Here is a 25,673-nt window from a genome sequence, read left to right on the forward strand (position 1 = left end):
CAATTAAGTAAACAATTAGAACTCACAGACTTGAATTGGAAAAGAATTTACTTCTTCTCAGCAGTTAGTTCTTGTCCCAAATTTTACTATTCTTGACTTTCTCCCTTTTTTTCTTTGTTGAACATCATCTGGGTGGCTGTGCCCAAGGGCTAACAAAATGGCCTTAATGATGATAGTGGATTGAGTAGTCTGCAAAACACTATCAATAAAGAAGCTGAGAGAAACCTTTTTTGTTCCCATTGAGTAAATATCTGTCTTCCTTATGATATGTCTGTTTCTCCTAAGAAATTCTCTATTTTGAACTCCTGTAAGAAACATTACAATTGACTGTTGTGGCTGTTTGTCTCATTCCACTTTCCCTCGCCCCCGGGGTTTCCCTTCAGTAACCAGTTCAAGAAGTTCCCTCAGATGACCTCATATCACCGGATGCTATTACACCGGGTAGCTGCCTACTTTGGGATGGATCACAATGTTGATCAAACTGGGAAAGCTGTCATCATCAACAAAACCAGTAACACAAGAATGTAAGGGAGGAAACTGTGGATTTGGAAGACTTCCTGGGATAACTTACTGGGGTGGAAGAGGAAGGTGCAAGATCAAGATGTCTCTGCCGGGGGGAAGGAGTGTGGGGACAGGTGTTAGTTACATTATCAATTCCCAATCTTGTAAAGTGTTAGAGATAGATGCTGTGTTTTATAAGGACTGACCCTGGGTTCTCTTCACCTGCACTGGTAGGATAGGTGTAACTTTGGAGGAAGAAGCATTGTGAGACTATGTAAGAAAGGATGTAGAGCAGACTCAGAGGATTTCATTAAAACCCTCGTGTGACTTTCTGGATACCTGACTCCAGAGTTTCCCTGAGTGGGAATTGTGTAATGTAAGGAACTGCATGTAGAAGGGCTGCTTCCTAACAAAAGGATCTTTTTCCTCCCTTCCTTCCACATTTCTCTCCAAATTCTAGTCCTGAGCAGAGGTTCTCAGAACATATAAAGGATGAGAAGAATGCAGAATTTCAACAGAGGTTCATTCTGAAAAGAGACGATGCCAGTATGGACCGAGATGATAACCAGGTGAAGAACGGAAAGGGGTGGGCCTGTAGAGAGAGCAGTAAGAGAAACTGGGAAGGGAGCAGAATTTTTATGGGATGGAGAAACCTCAAAATATCTTGGTATGGGAAAGTGTTCCTGAGCTGTACTGAGTTGGTGTGGACTTGGGTTGAGGACTAACTACACTTGTTGAGCTGGGTGCCACCCTGTTAGCCCCAGAGAGACATGGTGCTGAGGTTTGCTGGGTGATCTCATTTGGCCTGGAACTCCTTGGGTCTGCCACTGACTTCTAACCCCGTGTCTTTTGGACAAAGCAAGGTTCCTCCCTGCCTCAGCCTTGACCCAGCTGATGGTTTCATTCCTTTTTCTCCAAGAGTTAGGGATTTGTTTGGGAACCACCAGAAGCTACTTTATTCTGCTTCCATGCTTATCCTAGCTCAGGGCTAATCTTGAACTGGCAAAGTTGTGGTCTAATTTAACCAATTATAAAGGTATTTCTGATCTCTTTCTGCAATTTCTTAATCTTTCCCAATTCAAAGGTGAGTGAGTTAATTTGACTTTTGATGCTGGAAACTTCAGGCAATATCCCCTTTGTGGTGCCCTCCTGTGGGAATGAGAAGGGAACAACATGTCCTGTCCCTTCATTTATGGGCCTGGCTATTGCTCTAATCTCTGGCCTACCCTTTAGGTAGTAAGTGATTGAGAGTTAGTTTCCCTGAGTAGAGAGTTTAGATCCAGCCTGCTTCTACTTGGCCTCCAAAGAGGATTAGGTTTGAAAAGCATGATTGGGTAGAGCCAATATGAATCTTGCTAATTAATGGTGACTGAAATAATATCTTACTTCTAGAGTCAAAATTGATTTCTTGGGATTTTGTATGGTCTTGAAACCAGGACCTGTCTTGCTTGCTACTGGAGTATTTGAGGGAGTCCTTTTGAGAAAAGTGCCATTGTCTGCTGTGGACAAACACACTGGGTCTGATTGAAATCAAAGAAGCATACAAAAAGACATAAAAATTTTAAAAACAAGAAAGAGCCTTTCCATCCTGATGCCCTTCTCTCCGTTTTCCCACAACCATTTTTCTGTGGATCAAGAATTATTCAGGCCTAGAAGCATGTTGAGGCAGCGCAGAGTCTGTCCCTATTGTGAACTTATTTCTCAGCTTCAGGCTTAATTCATAATAGGGTAGGTTTTGTGTACTTTCTATCTGTGAGACCATTAATAAGCATAGTAATCACCATTTTTTTAACTGTTTCTCCTGAACTAGGCTCTGTTCTGAACACTTTATGCATTATCTCTCCACAACCCAATGTAGATGCGAGTTGTTAGTCCCACATTACATAAAAGAAAACTGAGGCTAAAAGATGTTAAGTCACTTGCCTGAAGTCGCATTATGGGGAGGTGGCAGAGCTTAGATTCTACCTGACCTCAAAACCTATTATGTTCTTTCCCCTCTGCCTTTAGTTTATCAGTGTTAGAGGCTGAGGACAAAAATGGCTCCCTGAGGTCCTGTGTCATCTTTGGATGGATAAAAGGACTTTTGGTAGTGTTCAGGTTCTTAAGACAAGTGGAAACTAAATCTAGTCAAAATGGGTACCCCTGAAGTTATTGCTGCCCCTGGGGGTTGGTGAAGGTAAAGAAATTCAGCCAGGAGCTAGCAGTCGGTGGGTGCTTCCTCTAAAGCTTTCGAAGCCCATGGACTGAAGGTCAGAATCATTTATAGCTTGATGACACGCATTTGCGAAGTGTTCTCCTTTAACGCTCCTTACCTTTCAGAGCAGTGTGGATAAGGATACTGTGTTATATTCTACTCAGGGAAGTGTTCATAAAATAAATTGCAGACCAGATAAAGAGAGTGATGGGGAGTTCAGTGGTAGACTAGTAGCCAGAGGAGGCCATCAGCCCAGCCATCCCTTCTCATCACTGCATACCATTTTTCAGAGAATGTCAAGTTCTTTATCCTCCACTTCCCTCTTTTCCCTTTCTCTCTCTCCCCTCCCTTCACTGTGCTTTGCTCCGTCCTCTGTCCATCTGTCTCTTCTGTTCTCCTTTTTCTCTTTTCCTCTTTGTGTTGCTCTGTTCTCTTTCTTCTCTATTTCTGTAACTTCTTTCTCTTATTCCCTCTCTCCAGTTGCTATGGTTAAGATGAAAAGAAATGCTTAGGCTTTTCAGTTTAGCTTCGCCCTTGGGATTTCATTCCCAAGGCCCTCTTTGCTGAGCTGTATGTGACTTGGGTCTTCAGCCATAGCACTAGTGACTAAAGAAGGGATAATGTCAGTTGCTAGTTCTGTAAACTTCCTTCTCTGTGTTCAGCTCTGCTTAATACCCATTTCCTCTCCCTCTCTTAACTTCCTTCTCTCCCTTGCTTTCCCTCTAAAGCAATGTTTATTTTCCCAGGGCTGTTGTTTTGTTTTGTTTTGTTTTATCCTTATTAACTGGAGAGTACCTGATTACAGCAGGGAAGCAGCCCAATCCTTATAAATAGTTGTTCTTGGTACTCTGGGGTGGGTGGGGAGGTGGACAGTCCCTAGCCATCCAGAAAACCTGATCTCCCAAACTGCATGGTCAGATGTACCCAGTGAAATCTGTCCAGGACTGGAAATTTTATTTTTTTTCCATTTTTTTGATGGCAACTGTAAACTTTCCCGGTTTCTCTTCCTTGCTGGTGTGCAGTGAGCTTGCAGTACGAGGAGAACTTAACTAGCTTAATTCTGCTCATCGATCTAGATCAGAGTTCCATTGCAGGATGGAAGGAGGAGCAAGTCAATAGAAGAGAGAGAGGAGGAATATCAAAGGGCCCGAGAGAGAATATTTGCCCGAGAGGTAAGTGTAGCTTCTGAGAGTTGTCAGCCCATAGTTTTTAGCTCTTAATCTTTGGAACTGTGAATGGAATGAACCCTCCATAAATGTTTTTGGGGTTGTTTCTTTTGTTTGTTTGTTTGTTTGTTTTTTAACCAACATCAGCCAGTCCCAGGTTTGATCTCCAAAATTAAATGTGGCTTATTGGGAAGCTGCAAGTTTTTGTTTGCATTATTTTTAATATGTTTCTGTATAGTATTCAAAGAGAACTAAAACTTGGAGTGGCTGAATTTGGTAAATATGACTAGATTGCAAATAGAAATGGTTTTGACAGGGCTTACGGAAGGGCCCTAAATCTTGCCTGTCGAACCCTCTTCCCACTTACCTCTTCCACTCCCACTATCCATTTTAGGCATCTTTGCTTCTAAGCAGAAGACCTAGTGTCTGCACAGGCTATACATTCATCTTGTTTGACAAGCTTCACTTTTAGGCTATGTTGGTCATTGTTAGAACACAGGTGTAGCATCCATCCTGTATGAGTGCCCTGTTCTGCCTATACAGAGAGACTACCACTATTCCCTCCAGTCTCTACCTGAACAAGAAGTCTCTCTCTTTCTATGTTTCTTACCTTGCTTCCGACAACAAGACTGGCTCCATGGGCCAAGAGGCAATGTGAATCAGTTTAGCCAACTTTATTCTTAAGAATTGTGGACCATATCAGTTACACTTGATGCCCTTGTGTCTGGTTGTTTTTTCCTACTATATTGAAGACAGCAGACAATTCAGAAAAGGGAATGAATTGTTGAGAGAAGAACAAATCCAGAAAATGTAGGATCCAGATAGCAGCACCATCCCATAGTCACATTAACAAGAAAGAAAGGAATCACTCTCCTTTCATTATCAAAAGATGGTTAGTTTATGTCAGTGTACTTAGATGGACACTACTCTCCTCCCATTCCCCCATTCCACCTTCTCTAAGCAAGGCATATCTGTCTGTCTATCTATACATATATACATATATATATACACATATATATATATATCTTTTCATCATTACCTCGCTCAGAAAAATACTGTCTCCAACTGAAAACCAAACTCCTCTGTGTACGTGTTCATTGTCTCAGGAGAGTCATGTACTTCCGAGGATCCTCACTGGGGACTGATACATGATAAGTCTGAGGAGAAGCTGTCTTCTTGCCTCCTGGTGTATAAACTTCCATTCTGAGTCAGAAAAATATGTCCTCCAGATTATCCAATCATTGCCCAAAGAAGGTTCTCTGTCTTTACCTGCAAACCAGCTGGGTGGAATGAGAGGAGAGATGTCATTTTTATGTGACTGTGGCCAGTGATGTCCCTAAACTATTGTTAGAGCAGATTGGTGGATAATAATAGCAAACAATTATATAATGCATTTTATCTCTTAGTGTTCTTAACACTTTGTAGATTAACTCACTTAATCCTCACACTAGGCCTGTGAAGTAGTTACATTATTTTCCGTATTTTATAAATGAAGACCTGAGGCACAGAGAGGTTTGGTAGCCACCTAGTGTCACACTGCTAGTTAGTAAAAAGAGCTGCGAGTTGAATTCAGGCATCTGGCTCCAGAGCCCATGCTCTTAACCCTAAGGTAAACCACCTCAGGAAAACTGGCTCTGCTGTGGGCTCTTTAGATTAAGAAGTAACAGTGACACCGTAGTCTACTAGCTGACTATCCCTGGTGTGTTCCTCTGTTTCAGTGTCACACGGAAAGTGACTAGTCCACCACAGCAGCCCTTAACAAAGCCACAGATGTTCTGAAAGAACAGGCAACTTGCAATAGGGTATTGGGACTTTCTGTGAGCAACACTGGGATGTATATACCTGTATCATAACAAAGGCAAAGTTAGCTCTTCTATCCTTTTTTTCTCCTGATTTTCTAGTCTCAAGCTTCTGTTAAATCCTGTGGATTTATCACTTTCATTTCTGCACTTCCTAACTCTTGTCATAGTAGAGGCATCAGGAGTTTGAGAAAGTCTAGACCAGGAAAACTGGCCAAAGCCCACCACACTCCAAAGATTCCATGAGCAGAGGAGCCTGGCCAGTCAAAGGAAGCTGATCAGGGGTGGGGCTGTGGGCTCTCGGGTGGACTAGGGGCAAGAGGCAGGCCAAAAAGAAAGGGAAGTGGCAAGAAGGGTGTTTGGATGGAAATGCTGCTGCAGCCTCCTGGAGCCAGAGCCGTGTTCTGGGAGAACTGCCCAACATGGGCTCTGCTCTGTGCAGATCCCACTCTGCTCAGCGGCTGGACACTCTTGGTACTTTTTTCTAAGGCTTGGGAATCCACCACAGTGCTCACTTCCCTCAGCACATGACTTGGTCAGAAGATGACCCCAAAGGGAATGTATCAGGCTTTTAATTTTCTCATTTTTTCTAGGCTTTGAAAAGTACCTGCTTCCCCAATATCCTACCCTGTTTGGGTCTCAGGTAGAATGTCTTTTATTTTGGCAAGTGTAGACAACAGAAATGGAATAGTCATTGAAGATAATTTTTAAAAAATGAGATTTATTTTTCTTGTCTCCCTTTTCTCTTCCTTTGAACACACTCTTTAGGCCCACGTACATCAATTATTAATATTCAGCTTTCCTTTAGCACAATAAATGTAGAGCTAACTACAAAGGAAATAATAATTAGGTTAATACTTTCCTCTTCCTTTTTTCCATACTCCTACCTTGATCAACCTCTTTTTAAACTGTGGGAAGGCTAAAATTGCCAAGTGTTCTTTCCCATTGAAGGTGAGAAGCCAGATTGGGTGTGTGGGTGTGGGTCATCTTGTCCCTGCTCTCCCTCTCCCTGTTGGTGGGGTGAGCTTTGGTTTGAGGACCTTGGGTATTCATAGCATCATGGACATCCTTTTCGGTTATGCCATGCTGTTTTCTTATAAGTTATTTTCCGTTTTCTCCCCCTCACCTAGACTGGCCAGAACGGATATCTAAATGACATCAGGTTAGTACCACTTAGCATGTTCCCTGCTTCTCATTGAGCTTTGTCAGTGAGGTTAATATACTCCTGTAATTATGCTTTTTTTTTTTTTTTGATGTTAACCAACAGACTCTCCAAAGAAGCCTTTTCTTCTAGCTCTCACAAGAGAAGGCAGATTTTTAGGTACTTCTGTGTGATATATATCTCTCCTTTTAATTTTTTATTTTGTTTTGTTTTGCTGTAATCTTTTCAACGGAGTGGGTTTGCTCCATGCATGGCTGCTTGTGGAATAATTAAATTCGTGGTTTTTGCAACATTGGATATTTTCCCCTATTTAAAAAAAAAATGGCTCCTGCTTAGTGACTTCATTTTAATCATTGCTGGTTTCATTTTGAGTCCTGAATAGGTGGTGAAGGGGGTAGGTGTATCAGGGATAGGTAATTCTTCCCAGAAATTTACTAAAATTGGCATTTTTGAAAGATTTGAGCACATATTTATAGTAAGGTGTAAAAGAATGGGTGTCTCTGGCTGCCTTTTCTGAATCTGGGAAGAAGTAGAAAGCTTATCCTTGACCCAGCATAGGGAGTGCTTTCTATCTTCAAGGAAAAAAATAGGACATATACAAACATAAAACACATACACGAACACCTCTGCTTGTGTAGTTTTCTGTTTGAGACAATGTCATGTCCAAGATGACCTTAGAAAGTACCGAGGGGACCTGTCTGACTTAGAGCATGTCCTTTATATGAGTATCTACCACTTGCTGTTAATGCTAGTAGAAGTTGTATTAACTTCCCCAGTGCGTAACATTCTCCATTTCCCTACAAAGCAATCATAAGAATCCCTCTTTCATTTCCATCTCTCAATACCACCCCAGAGGATAATCTAAGGAAGTGGTAAGGGAAGTACTACTCTCAGCCCCTATCTTAGTACCAGTTCATTTTAAGTGTGTTCTTCCCATTTTACCAATAGAATACGGAGAACCTGAGTCTTAAAACACTGAGCATTAACACGCATAATTCAGATTTCCAAAAGGTTTCTCTTTTTTTGAATCCTAAACTCAATAGGGACTTTCTGAGTAACTCAGATTAGGGATCTCATTTCCAGTATGCCAGCTGTGCATCCTATGGCCCTTTTTAAAGCTAGTCAACCCATGTAGAAATTGGGATGGTGAGATTTCACATTTCATGGGTGGAGGATTTCCCATCTCTCTGAGCTCCTTTTCTCCTAGACTGTCCCACCTGAAGTCCATCAGAAAAGCCCAGGCAGAGATGGTTTTGCATTGTGGGTGTTATAAGAGATAGAGTACTCCACATTAAAAAAAGAAAAACCCATTCTACATCTATACTTCAAAGTGGTAGATCATACCAGAATACCTGTAATAATAATAAAATTCCTGTAATAGGAATTTCAGGCCAACTCCTGTGTGTGAATTAATGCACAGAGCTTTACAGTTGCCAAGTATACTTTATTTGATTCCATTCTCTCAACATCCTGATTTGGTTAGCAAGTTTACATCTAAGAAAATAAATGCAGGGGCGAACACTGGCGCAGTGGATTAAAGCCCCAGCCTGCAGTGCTGGCATCCCATATGGGCTGCTTCACTTCCAATCCAGCTCTCTGCTATGGCCTGGAAACACAGTAGAAGATGGTCTGAGTCCTTGGGCCCCTGCACCCACGTGGGGGAACTGGATGAAGCTCCTGGCTCCTGGCTTCAGATTGCCCCAGCTTTGACCGTTGTGGCCATTGAGAAAGTGAACCAGCGGATGGAGGATCTCTCTCTACCCCTACCCCTACCCCTACCCCTACCCCTCCCCTTACCCCTACCCCTACCTCTACCTCTACCTCTCTATAACTCTGCCTTCCAAATCAATGAATAAATCTTCTTAAAAAATGCAGAGAGATTAATTGACTAGCCCAAATTTAAGTGGTTGTTAGTGGCAAAATGGAAGCTGATTCTTTGTTCAGTGTTCTTGTCACTACACTACACCACACCAGCTCTGTACAAACATCAACCCTTTCTTTCTAAGTAGAGTTCTATTTGGAGCCCTGATTGAGATTCACTGCTAGGAACGATCCCCTTTTAGTGCTATGGAGCATCCATCTATATCAAACTGCAGATAGTAGCTTGAAAGATCTGGTTAGCAGGTGCAGCCCTCTCTCCAGACCTCCTTTTAAGCTGCTGCTTTTTCAAACTGAGCTTTGACAAAAGATCTAGGTCATCTGAAATGAGGCATCATGCACTCTTAAGGAGGTAGCTTCTTCCCCTGTTTGGATGCTAGTCCAGAACTGTAAAGATGAGATGCTTATAATCATTTTGTATGTTTATATCCCAGTTTATATTTGTGAAACATACCAGTATACCATCATCCATATTGGCCATAACTATGGCAATTTCTCAGTTCTTTAGAAGATTCTGCACCATCGATAAATAAGCCATCGTTAGTTTGGCTTACTGATGTTCATTGCCACCTCTTTCACAAGCCTCCCCACCCTACTCCTCAGACCCAACAAACTGCATAAAAACTGAATCAGCTCTGATTTTACAGAGGTATGAGGTGTGAATGCTCTTTGTCCTTTATCCACATCTCTCTAACAGAACCCAATCCAGTGCTCTGAATTGAATCTAGATAGCTTTCCCTAATTGCTTTATTTTTATTTATTCAAGAGGCAGAGAGAAAAACAGAGGGTTCCTATCCACTGGTTCTCCAAATGCCTACAACAGTTGGAGCTGGGCCAGCACCAGAGCTATGAGTTGGGAACTGAACCCAGGTGTCTATCCAGGGCTCCCAGTTGGGAACCCAATTACTTGAACCACCTCTGCTGCCTCCCAGGAAGCTGGAACCAAGAGCCAGAGTTCAGTATTCTACCTAGGCATGGCAGTGTAAGATGCAGGCATCTTAACTGGTAGGCCAAACGCCTACCCTAGTTGCCTTACTTTTAGTGAAGTGAAAAGACATCACTAGAAAGTAGGCTTAGTTGTAGAAAAACTGATCTCTTTCCTGCCAAGACTCAACTTAGAATCTCTTAACTCTTAGAGGAGTAGTGTACTACTAACCCAGTTTAATCAGAGTATCATCAGACAATCCACATTTTGAGCATTTGGTTCAACTCACTTAGGGGAACTAGGTGAATGTAGAAGTGCTGCTGTTTTGGACCTAGTTTCCCGAGATACTTGGTTTAAATATGCCTTATTCATTGTCTTCCTTTGGTAGCAAGTAATGGCAAGATTATCCTAATACATAGCAAAGTGTTTAATTTAGGTGGAAAAGACCATTAAGGACTTACCTTGCAAAATCAAGCTCTACTGTCTAATGCTGAACTTCATCAACTGCCACTGCTATACTCCCTTAGTCTAAGAACATGCACATTATTATTGAGCCCTCTCAGTATACTGGCCTTTGTCCATTGAAATAGAGCAGTTGTCTCTTACTTCAGGTCTGATGTATTCCTGGGGAATCCTTGATGTACATTTCTTTCTTGTTTCCCATTATATTTTTGATATCGTATCAGAAAGAAGTAAAGTTTTGGGGAACGAGAATGTTTCTCAATCTTGGAACTGTACAAAGAAGCATTGAGGTTATAGATAGGTACATGTTCTTGGGATGGCAAAGAACTAATGTGCCTCTTACAGCTGTGCCAGTGTGTTCTAGTCTACCATGATTGCCTTGGCTAAAAGCTAAAAAATTCCCCTAGCATGTATTTGCCCTTTTTTCCCTTTAGTGCCTTTAAAGTAATATCCTAATAGTTCTTTCATATGAACCCCTTTAAGAAAAATACTTTTTTTTAGTTAAAATAACTCTGAGCCTAGCACCTTTGCAGTTAAGAGCATGGGGATTTCTATTTGTTTTTGGTGGAATAGTGGTGGAAAGAAGGGAACCCAAGCATCTGTGATTTTTGCTTACTTGTTCCCCAGTGTTCATACCAAAACCTTTGTCATTTGTTGCCATTTGGTTTCTTGAGGTCATTAGGTTTTGGGGCAAGTGGGGGAGGAAAAGATGTGAAAGGAAAATTTCTAGTCTTTGGCTGCTTATTAGTTAAGAAGCAGTAAGAGCTCAACAAGACATTTTCAGGGAAACTCTGGGTATCTTAAGGCATACAGCTATTTATAATCATAGTGATTATAACATCAGAATAACCCTGGTTTATCAGAGCAAAATAAGAGAGGAAGACCCCCTTTTTTCATTAGCTTTGTGTCTTGCCTAGGACAATAGGATTGTGAATATGGAGGCAACTAGACACAGTCCTTTCCATTCTGAATCCCATGATCTTGCTGAGAACTTGAGCACTTAGAGACCCTGAAACCAAGTGTTCCCAGACACCAAGATGGAACTTCCACAAAATAGTTTGGGTCAGTTCCAGACTATCAGTTGGAGTTTTCTAGAGTGCCTTTTAGTCTACTGTACTCTTCTTCTGACCCCTGGAAGATGGCCATAAGCAGCACCCCTGCTGGCTTAGACAGGTGTTATATGGAAGACTTATTGAGGGATTTATCCATGTCATTGGCCATTCCTGCCTTTTAGCAATAATAACTTCTAGGAGTCCTTTTGTTTTAATAACTCTCAGAAGGCACTAGCTCTCCTCTGCTCCCACTATGTCCTGCATGTGTGGGATCCCCGCAGTGTGTGGGGAAGAGACCACAGCCAATCTCAGCATCATGTATGTGGTTTCCCGTCCACCTCTGGTCTGATGTATTGAATTAGTTGCCAGTGCACTGTCTTCTAGATTTGCCTCTGTGCTCTTCATTACTGTACTAGATCTTGTTCTGTCTGCTCCCATCAAGTCTTAGTTGGCCAGCCAACTAACAAGAAGTCAGTGTCCATCCTCCCCCTAATCGTTACCCTTCTTTGTCATTGATAGAATAGAAATGAACTCTCTCCTAGACCTTCTACTGAAGTGGTGGGTGGGGGGTGCTCTGACCACTGTGGTCTCTGCAGGGGGAACCGTGAGGGGTTGAGCCGCACCTCAAGCAGCCGCCAGAGCAGCACAGACAGCGAACTCAAATCCCTGGAACCACGGCCTTGGAGCAGCACCGACTCGGATGGCTCTGTCCGAAGCATGCGGCCCCCTGTCACCAAAGCCAGCAGCTTCAGTGGAATCTCCATCCTCACCAGAGGTGACAGCATCGGTAGCAGTAAAGGTGGCAGTGCAGGAAGGATCTCCAGGCCAGGTACCACAGCTTCTTTCTTTCCATGTTACATGCTTGTCTCCTCCAAAACATCACTGATATTTACTTTCAACAAAACACTCGCCTCAGAATAGTTTCCTGGAATCCTAACACAGCCAGGCAAGGGGAAACTTGATTTCTTGGATCTAGTCCCCTCTCTGATTTTCTTTCAGATCTTTGTTCCTTATTGGAAAAACTGGTTGGGATTGTATTCTTTTTTCTGATTGCTGACTGAGGTTGGACATGCCTGTCAGTCCAAGTTCAGGTTATATACTGGAATGAAAATGATAGCTGCTTGCATTCTGGACCCCTTGAGATTGTAAAGAGGATTTGCAGAGCAGAGGGAGCGCATAGAGTGTAGTTGTTTGTAATTAATTGTAGTGGCCAGTAGGTGAGAATGTGGAGAGCTGAGGCAGTGGCTGTGTCTCAGGAGCTTAGTACCTGGGACTTAGTGCTCCGTGTGAAAACTCTGCCACCAGCCTTCTGCTCTCTGCTCTGTGGCACAACCTTCTGTGTTCCCACTGCACTCTTGGTAGATATTTAGCTCTCTAAACCTGGTGGGCCACTCCTTCACTACACTTCTCTCTTTAAAGAGTTTCTTGAATCTCGTTGCAGAAGTTCTGTAGATCTGTACTCAGCAGACATAAGAAGGGGAAGATTGTGCCTCTGACTGTTGGGTCTCTAGCTCCCCTCTCTGTGACCTCCTAATGCCTCTGCCTTTATCCAGGCCTTTATTTTCTTGGATTATGGCACTAGCCTTCAAGCTGATCTCCCTGCTAGTTTACCAGTCTATAACAGATTTAATCATATAAGTTCCTTAGCAATGTTCAGGTTTCCGTATTACCTGCCTGAGAAAGTCCAAACTGCTTCGTGTAGCCTTAACTTCCTGACTCTGGGCTATCAATGTCCTGTCATTTCCAGATACCTGTTGTCCCACAATCCTCCAGCCATTTCTTGAATATGGTACTAGCTTTGTCCCCTCTCAGTGTCAAGCTTCTGTTCATCCTTAAAACCCATCTCTCCAGTCACCACTTCTTTAGATCCTGTTTTGAAATCACTGATGGATCCCTTCTAATCAGATCTTAACAGCTAGGTGGGTGTCCATCTCCCTTCACAAGATCTTGTGTTATCTAAGGGTGAGGACTGTGCTCCCTTTAGCCGTGTGTCCTAGCTCATTCCATAATGCCTGCACAGAGTAGATGTTCAGTAAAAGCACATTAAATGGATGTGTGCATATGTTGAGAGCCTGGAAATGGGGGAAATATTTGGGTGCAGGATATGTGTACGTGTATACTCATGTGTGTTTAGGTTGCCTTTTTACAACTTTAAGAGATGCTGCAAGTTGAGAACAAGCAAACACAAGACAGGTCCCTTGGGGACCAGGAAGGGAAGATTCACCTTTTCAGCTGTCTAGTCATGATGGAAAGATTTTAGCTACTCAAACTTAACAGTCTTCACATGTTGTTCAATTCTAAAACCAAACTTTGATGGTTACGGTGGTTCCTGTCCCTGGTGAGCAGAACCCTGCAAAGACAAAGCAAGGCAACTGAGAGTGGATCTTCAAAGGACAGTGCAGGAATGGACAGAAGAGAGGGAAGAGAAAGGGCAAAGAAAGGTGGAGCCCTTCAGCTGGGCCCTTCAGGGGCGTGGTCATGGCTTGTGCTTACAGCTCTCAGTGAGCCTCCTCTTTGCCTTAGGTATGGCACTAGGTGCCCCAGAAGTGTGCAACCAGGTCACCTCATCCCAGTCTGTCCGGGGCCTTCTCCCTTGTACTGTCCAGCAGCAGCAACAGCAGCAACAGCAGCAGCAGCAACAGCAACAACAGCAGCTTCCTGCTCTCCCACCCACGCCTCAGCAGCAGCCACCCTTGAATAATCACATGATCTCACAGGTGAGTCACCGCTCGGTGTCGGAGCCCCCTCTGCTCTGAAAGTACAGACATGTCTCTGGTGCTGTGGGTGGCAGGAAGAATCTGTTTTTGGAGCTATGCCACTTCCTTTCCCATTTCTAATTTGTTAGTTATGGGGAGAGGCATGTAAGGGCAAAGGTCTGGCCAGAGTCCTCTCAGTACAGTCATCCTGGGGTTTTTTGGCTTTACATTTCTTCCTATTTCTCTTGAGAATGTTAGTGAGACCTTTTACCCTGTACCACATTTTTGTGCACCCCAACTCCCTTTACATCCTGTATAATTAGCAAGGTGATTTTGCCTACTATCTCCATATTTAGAACTTGGAAAAAATCACAATTGCCACCATAATCTGATGGAATATATTGAAGTGTAGGTTGACCTATAAACACATATTCATGTATTGGGATTGGGAGCAGGGGGATAACTCTGAAGACCCCTACAATACACATACCATGAGACACAAAGATCCCACATGCTGTCTTTGCTTCCCATATCTTTCTCCTGCCGTTGCTAGAGTGGGACATGTTGGAACCAGCCAGGATCTGAGGGAAGTTTTGCTACAGTGGAGACCGTGTAAGTTACCAGCCTAAGAAGCAGGTCGTGTTTTAAACGGGATCTTCAGTGATTGGGATTTAAAAGCCACATTCCTACTCAGAGCAGAACTGTGTTGAGATCTTCACCTATTCTCCTGTATGAATAGAGCTGTCCATGAGGAGAGCTCCACTATCCTGAAGTATTTTCTAGTCATCAGGAAGCCCATAGGTCTACACTATGTTCTGCTGCAACTTCAGTTCTCACTTTACCCTCCTGGCTTGCTCATCCCCTGCTCAGTTAGTTCCTCTTAGCCTTGGGTATGTCTTTTCCTCTGGCATGAGAAGCAAGTCCCAAGCACTGATGTAGCCCAGGAACTGGAAACTAGATTGGAAGGATCCCAGGATGGTCCAGGATTGCCCCCTGTCAAACACTGTGAAATGGAGCTAAAACAAAGAAGAGTGATGATCCAGGAGATCTGCTGTGTCAGTTGTAACCCACATGCAGCTCACTCCAGCCCTTCATCTGAGTCCTTAAACCAGTCTCTCCATAGTCCTTTCTTATTCTGTTACCATCTACCCCATTAAGTCTCCTTTGTATCAACATATCTTGGTCCTTGCTGAAGCATGGCATGTGCTGGTGCTTTTCTGGGTCTGTGCTAGGTAGTTCAAACCTGCAGATGGCAGACTTTGTGCTTCTTCCCTGTCTCCCCCCTGTGTGTGTGTGTGTGTTTGTGTGTGTTTGTGTCTGTCTGTCTTGCTTTCCCAAGGTCCCAGTATTTCTTGTGTATTTTTTCCCTCAAATGTGTTATTTTAATTCAGTCTTGCTCCCTTTTGTCCCCTGTAGTCACTCTCTCATCTGCCTCCACTTTCCACATGCCATTCATACCTAGAAACAAACTGTAAAAGTTGGAGAGAAATAAAAAGATGAGAGTAAACATTTGGGACTAAAATTCTAGAAAGTCCAAATCCTGGGCCCTGTACCCCAGACTCAGGTTCTGTTCCTGCCACTGGAGTCATGAGGGTCAGAGAGTCAGTGGTTAGTGTTTATTTCTCTCATACAGGGAGTAGAGTGCTAGGTTGGGCACTATAGATTAGGGGCAAGGGGTCATTTTTTTGGTGCAGAGCTCTCTGTTCCCTCAGAAATTCATTCTTGAGGTTAATCATGATAACCAACTCCAAACTATGTAAAGATTCTTATATTCTCCTGTCCTTTTTCTTCCTCTCTCTTTATCCCTTTCTTTCCTCTTCCTACTACCTCTTCCCTTCCCTGCCCTCCTTTGCATTTCCCTCTTTTCCTTCTTTTCCCTGTTGGGTGTTAGTACTGGTTGGCTATCCAGACTGAAGTTGCTGAAGCCAAGAATATTTAATGCTCCACCCTCCAGTGGCACAGAACAGTGCGAGAATGTGACCACATGTACCCTACTGTGCTTAATTTCCTTCCAAAGAAAAACTGAGAAAGAACAGTCATTCTTAGCTCTATGCCTAAGGACAATGCTGGCAGGACTATCTCCTTTCCTTCTGGGAAAGCCTCCATATCATATGTCACTGAAGCACAGGGAATTCAGGGGGTCAGACTAAGGCCCAAAAGGACTTTTGCCTAATTTACTTAAAATGGAGTAGACTTTTTTTTTTTTTTTTTTTTTTAAGATTTATTTGAAAGAGTTACAGAGAGAGGGAAAGAGAGGGATCTTCCATCCACAGGTTCACTCTCAGTGTGGCCACAGTAGTGGCAGGAGCCCAAACACACTCCCACATGGGATGCCAGCATCACAGGTTGTGGCTTTACCCACTGCACCGTAATGCAGGCCCCTGGAGTAGGCATCTTAAAAAGAAGCTCTCTGAGCCCCTCTGCTGGTGTCGGGCATCCAAAAGCCAGTGTTCGAGCCCAGAATTCACCAGTAGGTGGCAGCCGTATCCCTCAGGGTCAGTCTTTCCCCATGGCTTCTCAAAGGTTCCCTGGCTTTGGAGTTTGAGCTCTGAAAGAAGAAAATTATAGCTAAGGGTAGCAGCAGAATAACTAAAACACAGCACTGAGACCCCTACCTTTACCACTTCCCTTTCCTAGTTAGGAGAGACTAAAAGAGAAGTATCATGTGTTCTCTCTCCAATCTTTATTTAGAATTCACAGTGTGAGAAACATAGGCAGTGTTGTTTCGGGGTTTTAGTTTAGTTTTTCTTCTCCCTCCCTCTCTGTCTCTCTCTCTCAGGCAGGCAGACAGCTAGCTCCCACCCACTGATTTACTCCCCAAATGTCCACAGTGATTGGGATTGGGCCTGGCCAAAGCTGGGAACTAGGAGGGGCTAGTGTTGTGGTGTAGCGGGTAAAGCCACTGCCTGCTATGCCAGCATCCCATATGGGTTCTGATTTGAGTCCTAGCTGTTTCACTTCTTTTTTTTTTTTTTTCTATCAAAGATTTATTTATTTATTTGAAAGTCAGAGTCACACAAAGAGAGAAGGAGAGGCAGAGAGAGAAATATCTTCCATCTGCTGGTTCACTCCCCAGATAGCCACAACAGCCAGAGCTGAACCAATCCGAAGCCAGGAGCCAGAAGCCTTTTCCAGGTCTCCCACACAGGTGCAGGGGCCCAAGGACTTGGGCCATCCTCCACTGCTTTCCCAGGCCATAGCAAAGAGCTGGATCGGAAGTGGAGCAGCCAGGACTTGAACCGGGGCCCATATGGGATGCTGGCACCGCAGGAAGTGGCTTTACCCGCTACACCACAGCACCGGCCCCTGTTTCACTTCTGATCCAGCTCCCTGCTCATGTGCCTGGGAAAGCAGCAGAAGATGGCCCAAGTGCTTGTGCCCGTGTATCACATGGGAGACCTGGATAAAGCTCTTAGCTCCTGTCTTTGGCCTGGCCCAGCCCCAGCTCTTGCAGCCATTTGGGGAGTGAACCAGTGATGGGAGTTCCGTCTCCCTCTCCCTCCCCCTCCCCCTTCCCCTCCTCCTCCCTTTCTCCCTCTCCCTCCCCCCCTCTGTCTCCCTGGGAACTAGGAGGGGCTAGTGTTGTGGTGTAGCGGGTAAAGCCACTGCCTGCTATGCCAGCATCCCATATGGGTTCTGATTTGAGTCCTAGCTGTTTCACTTCTTTTTTTTTTCTATCAAAGATTTATTTATTTATTTGAAAGTCAGAGTCACACAGAGAGAGAAGGAGAGGCAGAGAGAGAAATATCTTCCATCCACTGGTTCACTCCCCAGATAGCCACAACAACCAGAGCTCCCCATCCCCCTCTCCCTCTCTCTCCACTGTGGATATCTGGGGAGTGAACCAGTGGATGGGAACTGTCCATCTGCCTGAGAGAGAGAGACAGGGAGGGAGAAGAAAAACTAAACTAAAACCCAAAAACAATATCTATCTTTCTCTCTGTAACTCTTCCTTTTAGATACATAAAAATAAATCTTGGGAAAAAAATCTGGGAACCAGGAACACAATCCAGATTTCCCACATAGGTGGCAAAAATGCAATTACTTAAGCTGCTACTACTGCCTCCCAGGGTCTGCATTGACAGGAAGCTGGAGCCAGAGTCAGGAATCGAACCCAGGCTCATGTGGGTATCTAACCAACATCCTAACCACTAGGCCAAACATCACCATGGCAGAAGAGTTTTACATTTTGCTGTTCTCTCCCCTCCCTCTAACCCTCACCCTGAGTGTGTAAGGCCTGAACCTGATCAATCTCGCACAAGAGAACAAAGATTAGGATGATAGAAAATGGGTACAAAATGGCTACCAGCGTTAGCAGCCAACGCTGAGCCACCTGGCAGGCAGTGACAGTTGGAACACCATTGGTTTAAGGCAGATGGGTGCACAGTAGAGCTGAGTTCATTCTTCAGGCTACCACAGCGTCTCTTCACATCTTACCATGAAGATATTTCTCTCTCTGCCTTTTCTTAGCCAAGTGACTTATATAATCCAGATATCAAGTCCTCTGCTGAGTCTTCTACTTCCTGTACCCCCAGACTCCCAGACCATCGTGAAAGAGCCTCCTCAGGGATGCGAGGCGGGAGAGGCTGTTGCTGCCCTGCGATGCATGACACGTGGAGGAGGAGCCTGGGGGTGGGGCGTGGATAGCTTCTGGGACTTCTTTCCCTCTTCCCCAGTGCTAGAATGCAGTAGAAAGAACGCATGTCAGGTAGAACCAGGCTCATCCCAGCTTGGTCACTTCAGGTGTGTGAGCCTAGTTGAATAATTTAATTTGTCTGAGCCTTACTTTCTTAATTGCCAATACAAGTTAGATCTCCCAGTAGGATTTTTGCAAGGCTGTAATGAGAGAATGCATGTTTTGAGATAATGTTTTTGGTCCCCACCCCCGACCCCTTCAACTGTCCTCCCAGCCCTCCTATTTCCAGGGGCTGTGACTGGAGAACTGATGGGGCGGGGAGATCAAAAGGGCGGAAGAGGGAGAAGGGAGAGAAAAAGAACTACCCATTAGTTGGTTTAGGACACTCCATGTTCCTAATAAATCCTCCGGCTTGAGGCTAGAGAAGAGGGAGCAAAGGGACACACATGAAAGCGAGGCTGTTTCTATTTTATTCCTGCATCCTCCCTGTGTGCTTGTGGGGGCACTTTTCATGCTGGCCTCACAGCCTGGAGGAGCACTGAGCCGTCAAGGAGCAGGAAGGAATAGCCTGAAGCGGCCAAGCGTGAACTGGATGTATTTTCCTGCTCTGCCCTCGGGAGGGAGACAGTCCTGGGCAATGAGCACTTGCTCCAGGAGAGCCACGGTGTGAAATCAGAAGCACAGCTGAGCCAGACCTTGGGTGACCCCCCTGCAGAGGCGGTACAGCGGTGCAGACAGCAGTCCATTCTCAAGTGGGCATTCAAGGAGGGTTATGATCCAGCTCCCCAGGCAGCGTGTGTTCAAAGAAAATGCTTTAGGAAAAAGCTTTGTTTGAATCAGACAGCAGACCCTGGCCCTAAGAGTCCTCAGATCGCTCACAACAACTGCAGAGTTCTGAATGGCTAATGGGGCGGGGAGCACAGATGCTCTCTGCTGATAGGAGAGGTTGCCTATTTGTCAGAGATGGGAAAGCCACAAGCTGTCTTGGGCTCGCTTGCCAGTCAACTCAGCAGCCTTGCTCTTCACGTGGAATTTCTTTTATGATTAACTTTGTTGTTCCTTCCCTTTCCCTCCCCCCCCCCGCCCCCGACTCCCCTGCCTCTCCTTGTACCTTCCTTTTCTCTTCCCTTTCCACATGCCTCTGCTGTCCACAGCCAGTCCCGGCTCTGCAGCCCTCTCCGCAGCCTGTTCAGTTCTCTCCAAGCTCCTGTCCCCAAGTCCTTCTGCCAGTCTCTCCGCCCCAGCAGTACAACATGGTATAAACTCCATTCCCCCTTTTCGTCTTGTCCATGTGTGGCCTGTATCTGTGGGTGTGTCTGGATCAAGCGGTGATGGCCTTGCACGCGTGTTGTGCTTTTGGAGTGCCATACTGAAAGCTGCTGCTTCTTGAGGCACTAGACCAGGCTGAACTATACCCTATTGTAATGACCTCATCACAGCCCATCAAAGGATGTGTCTGTGGAAGACACAGGAATACCGAGTTCTCCTGAATTTCAGGAGGGGAATGGAATCAGGTGTTGGTCTAACCTCGTCTCTTCATCTTTCCACCAAGAACATCCTTCATCTGATCATCTGATTTGCTCCCTGGATGTGTCTGAGGACGCCAGTTTTCTTTCTTTTATTTATTTTTTTTTTTTGACAGGCAGAGTTAGACAGAGAGAAAGGTCTTCCTTTTCCGTTGGTTCACCCCCCAAATGGCCACTACAGCTGGCGCGCTGCAGCTGGCGCACTGTGCCGATCCGAAGGCAGGAGCCAGGTGCTTCCTCCTGGTATCCCATGCAGGTGCAGGGCCCAAGGACTTGGGCCATCCTCCACTGCCTTCCCGGGCCACAGCAGAGAGCTGGCCTGGAAGAGGGGCAACCGGGATAGAATCCGGCGCCCCAACCGGGACTAGAACCCGGTGTGCCAGCGCCGCAGGCAGAGGGTTAGCCAAGTGAGCCACGGCGCCGGCCAGGACCCCAGGTTTTTTATGTTTGGTTTGGTTTTATTTTTTTTAATACAGAATGATTGCCTGTAATTTCTTTTAAAGATAAAAGCACAACTTGTAGTTGTACTCCTGTGGTACTACCACTGGTAAAACCTTAAAATCTTACCTGTCTTACCATGTCATTTGTATTTTAAAAATCCCTTTTCCCTGTATAGCACATGATTAAATTCTTTGTACCCTGATTATGCAACCTTTGAAGATATGATTTGCCATGTAATTGGTAACTCCCATCATGGTTGTCGAAGCCTGGGTGACTTTGCTTTGTATGAATCATCTCTCTGCTTTTTCACTAACATCTCCTCTTCCCTCCTGCCTCTTGTCTGCATTCTGAAAAGTCCTGGAATAGGGACCTCAGAATTATCTGCAAGCTAGTCCTTTTGTTATCTCTTCCTGACCGATAAAGTGGCAAAACAACTAACCTGAACATCAAATTCCTGAAAATTCTGTGAAACTACAGGAAAGCATTATCTTCTGGTTTCTACTAGTTTGTTTTGTAAAAGAATTTGTGCATGTGCGTGTGTGTATGTGTGTGTGTGTATCCCTGATCAGGGAGCAAAAGGAAAGAGGAAGCTAACAAACTCCTAACTATCCCCATGCAAGTGAGAAATGGAACACTGTCGCCCTTGCTGCTTAGGGAAGAGGCTAAAGAAAAGGTAATCACTCTCCCCCTCCAGCTCAGCTGCTCACGCTGGCCTCCTTTCCGAGGTGAGAATTGAAAGTGGTTTCTGAAGGGCAGGAGAACTCTAGGCTAATGTCAAGAACAAAAGTGGAAATGACATTGAGAAGGAGTGCGGAGGGAAGCAGCAGGAGAGGGTGCCCTCCAGTCCTTCCACCACGTGGACAGAGCTGTGGAGGAACCCAGGCCCTGCCTCTCAGGGTCTATTCAAGGAGTCATCCAAGTCCTTTTTTTTTTTTTTTTTTTTTTTTACAGGCAGAGTGGATAGTGAGAGAGAGAGACAGAAAGGTCTTCCTTTTTGCCGTTGGTTCACCCTCCAATGGCTGCTGCGGCCAGCACATCTCGCTGATCCGAAGCCAGGAGCCAGGTGCCTATCCTGGTCTCCCATGGGGTCCAGGGCCCAAGGACTTGGGCCATCCTCCACTGCCTTCCCGGGCCATAGCAGAGAGCTGGCCTGGAAGAGAGGCAACCGGGATAGAATCCGGCGCCCACAGCCAGGACTAGAACCCGGTGTGCCGGCGCCACAAGGCGGAGGATTAGCCTAGTGAGCCGCGGCGCCGGCCCCAAGTCCTTTTTTTAAAAACAGGATTTACGGCCCTTTTTACGATTGGAGGCATGAAGGAGACAGGGAATGGAAAGACCTACTAGTTTGTCCTGTTATGAAGTTGGGTCGTAGCTCCCCATTTCCCTGGAACTAACCCTGATAATGATTATCAAGGTGGCCATTTTTACCTCATATGTGTTAGGGAGACTGTCTCTGGATTTGGACTTCAAACAGCTGTTCAGGTCATAGCAGTTTAAAATACCACATGACAGAGGCTTAGGGCTAAAACACACCTCTCAGAACAGAGGCGGGACTGTCCCAATTTGGTGTAAGGAAGGCTGTAGAGAGCATTGCCATGTCTGTCAGTCTTTCTGTGTTGAAGCCAAAGACATGAAGCTTGATACAACTTCAGTCCTTGAGCCTTCCTCTCTCTCAACAGGCAGATGACCTCAGCAACCCCTTTGGACAAATGAGCCTCAGCCGCCAAGGTTCTGCTGAAGCAGCTGACCCCTCTTCAGCTCTGTTCCAGCCCCCACTTCTCTCCCAGCACCCCCAGCAGACTAGCTTCATCATGGCTTCCACAGGACAGCCCCTCCCCACTTCCAACTATTCCACTTCTAGCCATGTACCACCTACTCAGCAAGTCCTGCCGCCCCAGGGCTACATGCAGCCCCCTCAGCAGGTGAGCAGCTTTATGATCATCCTGCCTTCCTCCAGTTGAAGTAGCTCAAAGTGGACGCCCCTCCCTGCTTTGTGCCGGGGAGTTGTGTTCCAGACAGAAAGTCTTCTTTCTATGTAGCACAAGGCTTCCTGTTTTATTGTAAACGTGTATACTAATCATACCATAAAATATCTCCATTTGTAGATTTCTAGCCATCAACCACACATTTAGTAATTTGCAGATGTTGGAGCTGAAGTTGAAAAACCTCTCACCTAGCTGTTTTCTTCTACCACAGATCCAGGTTTCTTACTATCCCCCTGGACAGTATCCTAACTCAAACCAGCAATATCGACCTCTCTCTCACCCGGTGGCCTACAGCCCCCAGCGTGGTCAGCAGCTGCCTCAGCCATCCCAGCAGCCTGGTAAGGAAAACTTCTGGCATAAAAAGGCAGTGAGTAGGGAGAAGGCAGAGAGTGGGAAAGAGGGAAGAATAACCTTCCTATTAAAAAAAAAAAAAAGGCATGAATGATTGGAGTCCTAAGGAGGGGGACACAAGAAGAGGAAAGGTAAAATAGGATGGAAGGGGAAGTTACTGAGAGAGGGCTGCCTTCTCCACTTTCATACTAACGTTGTCTCTGCTTGCCCGTCCCTAGGTTTACAGCCCATGATGCCTAACCAGCAGCAGGCGGCTTACCAAGGCATGATTGGGGTCCAGCAGCCCCAAAACCAGGCCCTACTCAGCAACCAGAGGAGCGGCATGGGGGGCCAGATGCAAGGCCTAGTGGTTCAGTACACTCCACTGCCTTCTTACCAAGTGGGTGCCTTCTGCTTTGGGAAATATCACCAATTCTTGGGATGAGGGAACAGACAGCCTCCTGGGATCATCCAGACTTAAAACTCCAATGCTAAAATATTGTCCATTTCCCCCTAGAATTGTTAGGTTTTTTTTTTTTTTTTCTTCTTCTGAGAGAAAGCCTAGAGAGCCTGAGAAAATTTTGTAAATGGTTATTGCTTATATAGCCTGATTTCCTTTAGAAATCAGGCCCCTTACCCTGTGTCGGATGTCCAGGGAGAGGAAAGTAGAGGTAGCTCTGTTAGCATTTCCTTTAGGCAGATGGGAAGAACAGGATGAAGCTCTAAGCAGGGATGAAAGTTGTAGTGCCCTGGTCTCGTGATGCTAGGCTGTGCTCGGGATGAGCTCTATGGGAGTGTGAGTAGTCATTCTCTTCTCCACCCAGGTCCCAGTGGGTAATGACTCACAAAATGTGGTCCAGCCACCTTTCCAGCAACCTATGCTGGTCCCTGCGAGTCAGTCTGTGCAAGGCGGCCTCCCAGCAGGGAGTGTACCGGTGTACTACAGCATGATTCCACCAGCTCAGCAGAACGGTACGAGGTGAGGACTGCAGAGCCAGGGTGCCTCCCGTAGACCTTCAGCAACTGTGCTCCATGGTTTTGTCTCCACTGGCCTCAGACACACAGGGGTAAAGATCTCAGTGGTGCCCCATGGCAGATAGAATATGAGGGAGTTCATTCTCCTTTTCTTCACATTGATTTCACATTTGCATAAAAGCTTATCTGCAGGAAAAAAATCCTTGTTGAGAGACAGAAGCTTTAGAGTGGTCCCCCATTTTTTTCCCATCAGTGGTACCAGAACTATGGGATAGAGGCTGCTTATCATTAAGAGAAGCAATCTGGATATATGTAAAGTTCACTGTGAACATCTGTTATCTATTGGTGAAACTGTGTGTCTGTTTCTGTATATCCGTTTATATAGAAAGAGTGAGTGAGCTGGGTATAGGTCATAGCTAATTAGAAAAATCCAGTTAACTCCCTTTGTTTCATCTCTCTCTCTCTCTCAAGATTTATTTATTTATTTATTTATTTATTTATTTGAAAAGCAGAGCAACTGAGAGAGATGGGAGAGATCTTCCATATGTTGATTTATTCCCCAAGTGCCCACAATGGCCAGGGCTGGGTCAGGCCAAAGCCAGGAGCCAGAAACTTCATCCTGGTCTCCCATGTGGGTGACTTGGCCATCTTCCACTGCCTTCTCAGTATATAATTAGCAGGAAGCTGGATCCAAAGCAGAGTAGCCGGGACTCAAATCAGCGCTCCGATATGGTATGCCAGTGTTACAGGTGGTGGCTTAACCTGCTACCCCAAAACACCAGCCCCCTCCCTTGTTTTTTTAAATAAAGAAATTTCAGCTAGGAATGTTAAGAAACTTACCCAGGGGCAGGCGTTGTGGTGCCTCAGGTTGGGACGCCCACATCCAGTCTTGGAGTGTCTAGGATCAAGTTCCGCCTCTGCTTCTAATTCCAGCTTCCTGTTAATGCATCTGAGAGGTGGGGGAGGATGGCCTGAGTATGTGGGTTCCTGCCACCCATGGGGAGATCCAGGTGCAGTTCCCAGCTCCTAGCTTCAGCCTGGCCCAGTCCCAACTGTTAAGGGCATTTGAGGAGAGAACCAAAGGGTGGAAGATAGCACTGTCTCTTGCTTGCTCTGTCCTGTCATTCTGTTTCAAAGAAATAAAAAAACCTTTACAAAAATCAAAAGAAGAGAAAGAAACTTACTCAAAGTCACACAGCTAGTTAGGAGAACTGGAACTAGAACCCAAATCCAGGATGTATGTGTCTCTTTCCCAGTATGTATGTTCCTCTCTTTTTATGTGTACGTCTCCATGTTGTTGGCGTCTTGTGGGATTTTTGTTCCTCCTGTTTCTCTGTGAATCTTCTGTGTTTTGCATTATATGTGTATCCAAAGTCATAAATCTCCTTAGTTCTTTTATACTCATCTCTGTGGCACCATGTTTCTGGCACACTGTGTGTCTGTTTCTGTGTGTATTTACATGTGTGTGCACACATATATGGGTCTGGTGTTTACACGCTGTGGGGAAGAGCATGTGTCACTAACATTTCATCTGTAGCACTGATTAGCAGCTTCCTAATTGAAAGATGATCAAGTACAAATATATATAATTAACTTTGAACTGATGAGTGATTTTAGAAATTGCATGGCAAATTGATCTGGGAATGGCTTGGAGCTGCCTCTGCTTCCCACGGGGGAGGCCCAGGCGGCAGCAGCTGTTTGCCGGGAGCTGTGCTCCTCCCTCTGCTGCTTCACCACTCCTCTCTCCTCCATCTCCCCAGCCCTTCTGTGGGGTTTCTGCACCCTCCAGGGTCTGAGCAGTACCAGATGCCTCAGTCTCCCTCTCCCTGCAGTCCACCGCAGATGCCACAGCAGTACTCAGGTAAGAGGGCGAAGGGGCAGGGTCTGGGGCACTGGCAGGAGCAAACACTGCTGAAGGGTTTGTGTTGAGAGTGGAAAGGACAGA

At 45.4% G+C, this 25,673-nt stretch overlaps 1 protein-coding gene across 24 annotated transcripts in view; it reads left to right on the plus strand.

Annotated features, from left to right (window-relative positions):
- Window positions 1-25,673, plus strand: part of R3HDM2 (R3H domain containing 2) — a 167,562-nt gene that overhangs the window by 131,919 nt on the left and 9,970 nt on the right. For 10 of the 24 annotated variants that reach the window (XM_062203382.1, XM_062203377.1, XM_062203376.1 and 7 more), the window contains 13 exons: window positions 384-524; window positions 962-1,070; window positions 3,772-3,867; window positions 6,791-6,822; window positions 6,928-6,981; window positions 11,736-11,968; window positions 13,663-13,856; window positions 19,626-19,727; window positions 22,118-22,360; window positions 22,635-22,761; window positions 22,993-23,153; window positions 23,578-23,732; window positions 25,489-25,589. In XM_062203382.1, the coding sequence (XP_062059366.1) occupies window positions 384-524; window positions 962-1,070; window positions 3,772-3,867; window positions 6,791-6,822; window positions 6,928-6,981; window positions 11,736-11,968; window positions 13,663-13,856; window positions 19,626-19,727; window positions 22,118-22,360; window positions 22,635-22,761; window positions 22,993-23,153; window positions 23,578-23,732; window positions 25,489-25,589 (1,748 nt within the window). The remainder of the gene's footprint in view (window positions 1-383; window positions 525-961; window positions 1,071-3,771; window positions 3,868-6,790; window positions 6,823-6,927; window positions 6,982-11,735; window positions 11,969-13,662; window positions 13,857-19,625; window positions 19,728-22,117; window positions 22,361-22,634; window positions 22,762-22,992; window positions 23,154-23,577; window positions 23,733-25,488; window positions 25,590-25,673) is intronic. The other 14 variants (XM_062203389.1, XM_062203391.1, XM_062203396.1 and 11 more) reach the window with 7 other exon arrangements.

Source organism: Lepus europaeus, chromosome 10 (genome assembly GCF_033115175.1).
Source record: "Lepus europaeus isolate LE1 chromosome 10, mLepTim1.pri, whole genome shotgun sequence".
NCBI lineage: Eukaryota > Metazoa > Chordata > Mammalia > Lagomorpha > Leporidae > Lepus > Lepus europaeus.